Source organism: Octopus bimaculoides, chromosome 4 (assembly GCF_001194135.2).
Source record: "Octopus bimaculoides isolate UCB-OBI-ISO-001 chromosome 4, ASM119413v2, whole genome shotgun sequence".
NCBI lineage: Eukaryota > Metazoa > Mollusca > Cephalopoda > Octopoda > Octopodidae > Octopus > Octopus bimaculoides.
The window spans coordinates 19,465,062-19,477,249 of NC_068984.1; the positions used below are offsets into that span (position 1 = coordinate 19,465,062).

The 12,188-nt window shown below is 33.2% G+C and overlaps 1 protein-coding gene across 10 annotated transcripts in view; it reads right to left on the reverse strand.

Annotated features, from left to right (window-relative positions):
- Positions 1–12,188, reverse strand: part of LOC106881484 (nesprin-1) — an 811,219-nt gene that overhangs the window by 298,228 nt on the left and 500,803 nt on the right. For all 10 annotated transcript variants that reach the window (XM_052966929.1, XM_014931893.2, XM_014931887.2 and 7 more), the window contains one exon: positions 9,226–9,528. In XM_052966929.1, coding sequence (XP_052822889.1) covers positions 9,226–9,528 — 303 coding nt within the window. The remainder of the gene's footprint in view (positions 1–9,225; positions 9,529–12,188) is intronic.

Consider the following 12,188-nt stretch of genomic DNA (forward strand, 5'->3'; position numbering starts at 1 on the left):
TAATCGATATTAATTAATATATGATTTTTTACCCTATTTTTTAATAATATATATATATATATATATATATATATAGATAGATAGATAGATAGATAAATAGATAGATATATATATACATAAACATATATACATACACACACACACATGCACACATGTATATGTATGTGTGTGTTATATATATATATATATATATATTATAAAATATTATACATATAGAATAAATTCAAATATGAATTAGAAGCAGTGGTAGTGTAGTAAACATTGTGTGTGTGTTTGTGTGTATGTATATGTATAAATGTGTGTGTGTATATATATATATATATATATATATATATATATAAACACACACACACACACATAAACTTCTTAACTACACAAGTATGGTTGGGAAGTTTGCTTCTCAGCCACATGATTCCAGGTTCAGTCCCACCACATGGCACCTTACGCAAGTGTCTTCTACTATATTCCCAGGTCAATCAAAACCTTGTGAGTGAATATAGTAGATGGTAACTAAAAGAAGCCTGACATGCATAGGCTGGTGATTTAACCTGCAGTGCCGTGAAATGTTCAAAAGTGTAGTTTGTTCATCTTTGTCTGTCTGTCTGTCCGTCTGTCTGTCTGTCCGTCTGTCTGTCTGTCCGTCTGTCTGTCTGTCCGTCTGTCTGTCTCTCTGTGTTTGTGAGATGAATGATGTTACATAAGTGACACTTATGTAACTAACACACATTGCAAACCAACTGTCAACTAATGGAATAAACATCTATTCTCTTACTTCACTTATCTCATCTGGTCAATTTTTATATGTACTCTTCACCATTGCAATTCTGGGATTTTCAGAACAATGATGAGGTTACATCCTAGTCTTAACCATGCTTTTTTGTGACAGCCACACACCAGGTGGGAGTTTAATGTTATCTCTGTCTGATTCTTTGAATGCCTATTCTGATACACATAAATATGTGTATAGATTGTTTCAAGTGTTATACAGATTTTATACAGGGTGAGTAAGGTAATTGAGGACATACATTCTTTTGGGTCATTGCTGCATTTTTGATTAATTTTGTATAATCTTTGTTTCAGAAAATAATAATGATGGCAGACCCTCAGCTTACTCAAGAAATGAAGAAGCATGCTGTTATTGTGGTTATAAAGGCTGAGCATAGCGATTTAGAAATATCTCGATTTTTAAAAGTTGACAGATCTTTTGCCTACAAAGTTTGTTAGGAGCTAGAAACTGATGATGGAAATGTATCACCAGTATCAAAGCATAAAAAGCATTCTAAATGCTCTGAAACCATCAGAACACCTGAATTTATCCAGCAAGTTCAACAGACCATTGATTACAATCCCAGAGAGTCTATGAGGTCAATTGCAAAAGATCTCCATGTGTCAGAAGGAACAGTCAGAAATGTTGTCCACAAAGACATCAGATATAAGTCTTATATGATGAGGAAAGGTTAATTTGTCAGAAAAAGCAAAAGAAAATCAGTACATCAGATCTAAAAGGTTTTTAAACAAACTGAAAAACCCAGCAGAAAATTTGATTTAGCTTTTCTCAAATGAGAAAAACTTTGACCAAGATCAAAAAGTTAACAGAAGAAATGACAGATATTTCAAACCTGGGTTCTCATTCCTAAGGTATTTTTCGATGTTGTTGTTATTATTATTATTATTATTATTATTATTCAGGTCACTGCCTGGAATCGAACTAAGAATCTTGGGGTTAGTAGCCCACGCTCTTAACCACTATGCCAGTTCACATATATACATGCCTGGTATCAGTTATACAAATATGGTTATATATACAACTATGCTCACATGTATACACACTTTGTTTACATACATACTTACAATCCTGCAGGTTCAGCGACACACATCATATACAACACATAAACACACACATTCACATATATACATCATACACACTCACCTGTCTCTCAGCTATTTATACCACAACCAGATATGTCGACATGAGGTAACATTATGAAAGGATAAATGAGAATTTGTTACGTTAATGTCTTTCCAAAGCAAATTAATAAGACAAATAATGTGAAATGACTGAAAATGAGGAATTGCAAATGTGTTAGCAATTTTATTTACTGCTAACTTGGTTTTGGTTTAACATTGCTTTTTGATGCGGTTTCACCATATATATATATCCAACACATCATACATCAAGCATAAACAATAGTGTTGAAGCAATTGTTTCTCTGATGCTTACTAGGAAGGCATAATTTCAGCAATGGCCAACTCTAACCTCATAATTATATCTCGTGGTAATTACTTATTAATTAAGGTATCATTTGTTTAAAAAAAAAAATGTAATGGTAATTGTCATTATGTATAAGAGTATGTACAAACGGAAAACTATTCAGATGATATATGCTATTAATAGGAGAGATTTCCAGACACAATTCAAGACATTTTGATGCAAATATCAATACTTATGAAGGACAGAGTGCGTAGCATTTAAATAAATGCTACACACACACATACAATACATATATATGTATGTTTAGACATAAATGTTAAATTTAGATTATTATTTTCAAGTGAGTTTTAGAATAAGAACAGAACATCTACAAATGGGGTGAATCAATGCAGAGAGTAGAATCAAATATATTGTAAGATTTATAACAGCCACTTCAACTAGTATGCATGTATCTACATGTGTGTGTGTGTGTGTGTGTGTGTGTGTGTGTGCATGCATGCACACACATACAAACATGCATGTATAAGGCGGCGAGCTGGCAGAAATGTTAGCACGCCAGGCGAAATGCTTAGCAGTATTTCATCTGCCGCTACATTCTGAGTTCAAATTACGCCGAGGTCGACTTTGCCTTTCATCCTTTCAGGGTCGATTAAATAAGTACCAGTTACGCACTGGGGTCAATATAATCGACTTAATCCTTGTTTGTCCCCTCTGTGTGTAGCCCCTTGTGGGCAGTAAAGAAATAACAAACATGCATCTATATATATATCATCATCATCATTTAACGTCTGTTTTCCATTCTGACAGTTTGACTGAAAACTGGTAAGCTGGGGAGGTGCACCAGGCTCCAATCTGATTTGGCATGGTTTCTACAGCCAGATGTCCTTCCTAACGCCAACCACTCTAAGAGTGTAGTGGGTGCTTTTTATGTGCCAGTGACAAAACACCAGCATCAGCCACAACTATGATCTCACTTGGCTCGACAGGTCTTCTCAAGCTTGGAATATTGCCAAAGGTCTCAGTCACTTGTCGCTGCCTCCATGAGGCCCAAAGTTCAAGGGGTACTTTTTACATGCCACAAGCATAGGTGCCAGTTACGCAATACTTGCACCCGTGCCAGTGGCATATATATATATATATATATATATATATATATAAAGAGTTGTTTCTGTTGAATGATCTAACTAATTAATGTCCAAGGAGTATTTTTTTATGCTCACCAATGGTACCTGTTTTTGTTTTTTGTGTTTTGTAATCACTGGTAGTACATGTGCCATGCTTGCACCAGCTAAAGATGTGCAATGTTCATTGAATTGTTCACACAGAGACTCAAAGTCCTGAATGTAAATCCCCATACTCATATAATTTAATATATGTATATGCATGTGTGTGTGTGTATGTGTGTGTGTGTGTGTGTACAAATATGCACATGCTCATTTATTCATTTTGTTTATGTCTATTTTCCTATGGCAGCATTAAGTGAATAAATATTGTTGAGGCAGTGTTTTACGGTTAAATGTCCTCCATTTTGCTAAGTCTACCCATTTTATAAATAAAGTAATTTCAATTCCACCACATCTTTGAAAACACAGAACTACCAGACAGTATTCTCTGTTGCCATTTCCCTGTCATCAAATTATCCTGTAGCTCTGCACTTTTAAAGAGGGATGGAATAAAAACTCCCTTACTTGAAAAACACAAAGATTAGTAGCACAAAGGGCAGCTGGCTGTTAACCATTGCTTTGATAATATGTATTCATCTAACCTATGCTAGTAGTAAAAAAAAACCAGATGTAAAACGAATAGACAAACAAACAAATATATGCACAATCTACAAAAATTTTCAGAGAAATTGTTTAGGCAAATAATGTAACAAGAGTTGAATAACTGGTGAAGAATAAGTTTGCATATTAATATCATTTTAAATATACATACAGACACACAAACACACACACGCATACACACAATCTCTCTCTCACACACACATGCGCACACGTCCATACACAAGTAATAGACAATAAATATCAGAAATTTAATATTTCACAATTCCATTAAGAAAACTGAATAAAAGTAAGATGGGATAAAAGAATGAAAGACAGAAGAGGATTTGGAATAAATTAGATATACACAACAACAGAAAAAAAAAAAAGAATAAAATAAAATAAAATAAAATGGAGAGGAATCTATAAAATCAATCTCTTTTCTTATTTCACTTTAATATGTTTTCCTATATTCATAAAGTGAATGATGTGCTTTACCTAAGGACATAACATAATGTCAGAGTTTAGATTTGAATCGACACAATCGTCACAATTCTTCTAAGAATGCAATCACTATTTCCATCTTATCTTTTTATCATTCTTTATTGTTATTATTATTATTATTATTATTATTATTATTATTATTATTATTATTATTGTTGTTGTTTTGGGGGTTTTTTTTTTTAATACAAAGGAATGACTTGATGCCATTATTTACTTAAGGTGAATCCACAAACAATGTATTTCAAGGTGTGACACTGAAATCATCAATTCAGCAAATAATCTATCAATAATTGATTAGGTAGGTGTAGGGGCTGGCAGCATAATAGATTTCGTCTTCGTGAAGTAATTCACAGGAAGATGCGCTGGAGTGGGTCTCCATGGGAAGATTTTTTTTTGTGCAACCTTGCAAAATAGCAAAAAAGTAAATCTATCAATTATATAGTTCCTCCCACCATCCCACTTCACTGCTTGATTTCTTATTTCACTATTGAATTGTACTTGCCAATGGTACCTATTTACAGCTAAGCAAGTTGAGTCACAGAGACATTAATGTCTTTATCAAAGAATTAGGTAAAGTGTTAGAAACAGAATACAAACTGTCTACCCTTTGGCTAGTAGACTATCAGCCTAAGAACTCACCCAACTGTTATTCTCAAATACTTTACATCACCAACTCTGGAAGTATGTGCTATCTTTTCCATGTGAAGTATTGATTACAAAAGTTTGTGTTCTTGCATATATATTCTTTTACTATCAAAGAGCTATCACAAGGTCTGGTCCTTGCTAAAACGTGCAATGGCTGTGTGCATCAATGACTCCAGAGAGCTGCACCAGCCGAGCATGAGTTCCTACTAAGGGCCTCTCATACCAGACTGAAGAAAGGATGGAGATAAGATTAATAACACAACACCTTCCAGAGATAAAAATGGATTCGTGTAGGGCAGTGTTTCTACATTGAAAAAAGTGAAGTTACAGAAGCATTGATGATAATTCAAAACTTGAGAGAACAAGGCCATCCCTCAGAGAAGCAGAAAAGACCACCCAAAAACCAAGAACAGAGGACAATAGTCATTGATGGCTTATGCTCCATAGGGAGGGAAAGGCTTAAGTAAGGAACCATTGAATATGCCTCATACTACAAACACAAATTTATTGAAAAAAAGTAGACTATGGCAACTGGCAGAAGATTATCATTATTTGGAATGCTATCAGTTACTTTCAGTTTTCTACTAATCAGTAGTAGTATATCAACCACTGCAATCTATAAATGTTTAGTTGTGACCAGGAGTTAAGACATTCTTGGAGAGAATCTAGACATTGACAAAGGTTAGATGAACATATTATTCCAGACTACTTTCAGCCTGTTCTTTTAGCAATTTCAAGAAATTCCTAGCCATTTTTGATTCAGAATAAACTCTGTACATATGACAGTGCTATCAACAGGGCTTGATCAAGATGTGTGCAGAGTGAGAAAACTGATCTGCATGCTTTCATTCAATGGCAGCACATTGATGGCTTATACAGCTATGTTGAACATGTATTCCAATAATTCTTGCTACTTTTACCAAACAATGATATAGAGACTAAATTTAGAAGAGTGTAATTGGAGTCCCTGGTCACCTGGAGGTAGGTGTTGAAGCCATATATTTTCAATGTACATGTTCTTTTTATTCACCATTTTCAGTATTATGTTAAGGTTACAGGGACTGCAGTTTAATGTTTCAACACTCGGCCATCAACACGAATGATAACAATTTCTTTTGATTTATAACAAACATATATTTGTAGGTGAAGGAACAAGATAAATTAAATCAATGAAGTGTATGTTTTTTTATGAACCTCAATGAAACAAAAAGCAAAAATAACTGCAATTAGATTTTAAGCTCAAGTCAAAGGACTAAAACTCTTTGATAGATTATATATCTATAAAGACATGATATAGATTTAAATTTATATCAACAAGATAGCCAGCTCACATAATTTACATCCAAGAAGACCGACATTTTGTCTAGGTATTGTATATTTGTAGTTAAATAACATTAAATGATAGTTTAGAATTCTGGCTATATTCAACAACAATAGCAGCTGTAATACCTTTCATTGAATTCTAAAAAGCAGGATATATATATTCCACTTGAGAGCAAGTAATTTGTCATGTAACATTCTGTAACTAACATCAAGTATTTGGTGAGTGGCTTAGGTGTCTTGAAGAAGTTAAATAAGTGAATGAGCTTCCAAGTAAATGTCTCCTACAGTAATAATGTACATTATCTGTGTATTGTTAGCTTTAAACCAACAGAGTATTACATAAACACCTTCCTATAGATCTTCTATTCAGCTACATCAAGCTAGTCTCTTTCAAGTCTTCAAGACTGCCACAAGTGATAATATGAACAAATATCGGACAGTGTGAAGAAATTGTGAATACAATTCTTGTCATTTTTAAACAATCTTATGTCCATAATTCAATACTTTATTTATTTCCTCAAGTGTGATAAATAGTCTCAATGGCTTGACATTCTACAATCAGATGAAGCCGTTAATGGATAATTAGTGCTATTTACATTGCAGAATAGGGAAATATTCCTGACATTGATAACACCATAAGTAAAGTGAAATAGCTACAACAAGTAATAAAAACCAAGGCTACACACTTGGCTTGCCAAAAGCTTACTTTCTTGTTCTGTGATTCTTTGATGCTGACGATTACATTAATGCAAAAATAAATAGATAAGATAGAAAATAAAAAAATTCCATTTTGATATAACCCCATTTTTTCGAGATGTTGTGAATTTCTAATTTGCTAATGGATATAAAAAGAAAACTTATTTTTGATGAACAGCAGAATTAAGGAATGAGGAACATTGAGTGAATAAAGGAATATTGATAATATATTATACAAATATAAAAAAAACATCAGCATGCATGAACTAACCAAGATGAGCCTCACATACATTTAAATTTACATCAAACCGACCAATAAATTTTTGCAATTTCTCTTAATACACAAGACAGAGCAGAAATTTTACTCAATGAACTTACACTTAATATATTTGATTATTTCTAATCTAGATTATTATCTGCACTAAAGTCTCAGTAAACAGTTCTTAACAGGTTTTCATTGGCCTGTCTTTAACTCTAACTCCCACTTTCCTTCCATTAAATCATTTTAGCATGTATGGTATATTCACATGATGTGGCCATATCAGAGAAGCTGATGCTAGCCAATATCTTTGATGGCCAGTTACTTAAATACTTCTTGTTCCATCTTTCACACACGTTGACCATTCTTTGCGTTAGAAACACTATACTGACCATTTCTCTCAGGCCAGTGATACTCATCCTTAAAAGTTTTGTGCTTGTCAGTGTATTTTGTATGTATGTATGTATGTATGTTTGTATGTATGCATGTGTGTGTGTGTATGTGTGTGCGTACACGCATATGTGTGCGTGTTTATTACATCAAAAGTTAAGAGTGTACTCTGAGTTTTGCTTCATGCTGGGCCGCTCTAACAAACATATTTATTCTATATTAGATTGTATTTGTACTATGTAAAATGCACTTGAATATACTTTACAACTCTCACATTAAGATCATCATCATCATCATCATCATCATCGTTTAACGTCCGCTTTCCATGCTAGCATGGGTTGGACGATTTGACTGAGGACTGGTGCAACCGGATGGCTACACCAGGCTCCAATCTAATTTGGCAGAGTTTCTACAGCTGGATGCCCTTCCTAACGCCAACCACTCAGAGAGTGTATATATATATATATATATATATATATATATATATATATATATATATATGTATGTGTATATACATATATATATTCCTTTTTTACTTTATTTTATTTGCTTCAGCCATTTGACTGCGGCCATGCTGGAGCACCACCTTTAGTCGAACAAATCGACCCCAGGACTTACTCTTTGTGAGCCTAGTACTTATCCTATCGGTCTCTTTTACCGAACCTATTCATTTAGATCACCAGCGAACTAAATTCCTCATGAATATAGGAGAAATTAAGATAAACACAAGTTTATATTATTAATTCCTACATATGTTTCACTATTACAGCTGCTTGGAATCCTGCTGCTTTTGGGTGTTCCAAATACAAATGAATGCTTAACTAGAATGGATCATCAAGGAACACTTTATTGCATTAAGTTACAGAGACACCCAAAACAGGGTTCCAAACAACCATAATGGTGAAACATATGCAGGAACTAATAATATAAACTGATGATATAAACTTAAATTCCTCCGGCATTTGGTCTTCATTTCATAACTAGTAATACTACTAAATATAGTAGTTACTTAACCACTATACTGGAAGCAGACTGGAATATGATAATCTACATGGAGCTTTAAACATAACAACTGCAGTTGTATATCCATTGTATACACAAGGTATCGAATATATGAATGTATATTGACATATTAATATACGTGTGTGTATATATGTATGAATGTGTGTGTGTGTGTGCGTATGTATATATATATATATATACATCCACCTAGTCATTTTATGTCTGTACAACATCATATGGTGTACCAAATCAATATAGCATCATCTTGCATGAAGAATGAATGGTAAATTCATAACTGACCTTTTCATATTTACAGAAAACAAATCTGCCTATTTTTCCAATATTCTTTCCAATAATAAAATGAAGAATCAAAAAACAAATAAAATATAAAAAGACAAAATAAAAAAAAAACGTAAAAGAAAAAGTACACTTACTGTAATTTTATCTTCAACAGCCTTTGGAGTTTCTTCCAATTCAATCCTTTCTAATTCTTGAGCATAATTAGCCAAGTCTCTATCAATTTCCATCTGATGTTCAAGGAAAGTTTTCCGGTCATGTTTCTCACATTCTTTAGCTTCTAAGACATTTCCAATGTGGCTCAAAGTTTCTTCCCAGTCTTCTTGGATTGCTTGAATAATCGGGTCACTTAGTTGTGAGTTATGCTCTGTGAGCCGCCCATAGAGATGCTTCAAATCATCAAGGGATTTTGATTTCTCTTCAACTTCACTCTTGAGAATCTGTTTATCAAAGCATAATTTAGACAAAATAAGCAATGTCAAAAATAAATAAATAATAATGATAATAATAATAATAATAATAATAATAATAATAATAATAACGATAATAATGATAATGATACATCACGTATTGAGAAGAGCATTGTTGCTGTGAATTTTCTTTCCTTTTTACCTCTTTATTTAATTTTTTTTTTTACTTGTTTCAGTCATTTGACTGTGGCCATGCTGGAGCACCACCTTTAGTCGAATCAAATCGACCTCAGGACTTATTCTTTGTAAGCTTAGTACTTATTCTATCAGTCTCTTTTGCCAAACTGCTAAACACACCAGCATCAGTTGTCAAGCGATGTTGGGGGGACAAACACAGATACGCAACATATACACACACATACATATATATATATATACATATATACGATGGGCTCCTTTCAGCTTCCATCTACCAAATCCACTCACAAAGCTTTGGTCGGCCCGAGACTATAGTAGAAGACACTTGCCCAAGGTGCCACGCAGTGGGACTGAACCCAGAACTATGTGGTTGGTAAGCAAGCTACTTACCACACAACCACTCCTGTGCCTATTTGTTTACTTTCCTATTTTTTATTTTTTCCTTTTACTCTCTGTCTTTCTCTTTTTCTCTATCACATGACTCTGTAAATGAACAATCTGGTGTGTTTGTTTTAATGGCCTACCAATGTATACAGCATGTTTCTCTGCCCTAGGTGTCAGGAAGACACTTGGCAAGAAATACAAACAGAGTTGAAAGAAGATGCTAATGAAAATAATGATAACAAGAGCACTCAGAGAGTGCAAGCCTCTGCCAAGGCAACACCAACATCCTCTCAACAATTAGCCAGAAATGATTTTTAAAATGAGAATATCTGAAATAAACTCAACTGCTCTCACAAATGAGAATACTAAAAATGAACCCGACTGCTCTCAAAAATTAAGTAAAAAAAAAACGGAAAAATAATCCAGAATCCTTGTCTGGTCCTAGGTCAATCCCAAAATCTAATCAGTTTGTGCTAGTCACGAGGCCAAACATCCCTGAAAGTTTCATCTGAATCCATCCAGCAGTTCTTAAGATGTCTTGTCCTGGGACAAACAAATAAACATGACTGAAAACAATATCTCCGCTTTTGCTAAGGTGGAGATAATAATAATAATAATAATAATAATAATAATAATGATAATAATAATAATAATAATAATATGTAGAGAGCTAGGATTTGGACATACTGACAAATAGTATGAACATGAACCTAGTAAAATACAAGAAAGTAAGAAATACAAGATGTTGTACAGAGTAACAGAAGCTGGAAGGCCTGATTTGGTAGTAGTAGATAAAGAGAATAGAAAGTGCCAGATAATTGACTTTACCATCCTAAATGATGACAACATTATTATGAAAAGTATAGAAAAAATAGCAAAGTACTAGGACCTAGCCATTAAATTACAGAGACTATGGAAAGTGTGGGTAAAATGTTATAGGTAGTTATAGGTGCATTGGGAACTATTCCTAAAGATCTGAACAGATGGATAGAGGAAATAGGCATAAAACCCAGTTTAGTACAGCTCCAGAAAACAGTATTAATAGGGACAGCTAGGATACTTAGGAGGGTTCTTGGCATTTAAGATTATTTGCTGTAGCCCAACGTTAAGATTTTTTTGTTTTCCAACAGTCTAATCTGTTGTGTGTATATGAAAATAATAATAATAATAATAATAATAATAATAATAATAATAATGGTTTCAAATTTTATCACAGCACCAGCAAGTTGGGAGGGGGATAGTAAGTTAATTTAATCAAACCCAGTGCTCAACTGGTACTTATTTTATTGACCTCGAAAGGATGAAAGATAAAATTGACTTTGTCAGAATTTGAACACAAAACATAAAGACAGGCAAAATGCTACTAAATATTTAGCTCAGTATGTTAATGATTCTGTCAGATTGCTGCCTTAAAAGAACAAAAAGACAAAAATGATAATAATAATAATGATGATGACGATGATGATAATAATAATAATAAAAAAATATTCAGACAAATACATAACAAAAACACCAGGACTTACAAATATATGTAACATACAGAAAATTGCACTACTGGGCACTGCACACTTCCTACGCAAAACGCTTTCAATACAGTAAACATAAGAGCATCACAGCAAACCACAGCACATACCCAAGGCACACAGAGCTGCGCTCGGTAGTGAAGTGAAAGCACGTTATAAAAATAAAACTACTGAATAATAATAATAATAATAACCCTTTCTACTAAAGGCGCAAGGCCTGAAATTCAGGAGGAGGGGACTAGTTGATTACATCAACTCTAGTGTTTCACTGGTACTTAATTTATCAACCCCGAAAGGATGAAAGTCGACCTCAGTGGAATTTGAACTCAGAACATACCGATGGGCAAAATACCATTAAGCATTTCACCCAGTGTGCTAACAATTCTGCCAGCTTGCCGCCCTAATAATAATAATAATAATAATAATAATAATAATGATAATAATAATAATAATAATAATAATAATAATGATAATGATAATAATAATAATAATAATGATAATGATAATAATAATAATGATAATGATAATAATAATAATAATAATAATAATAATAATAATAATAATAATAATAATAATAAACAATCT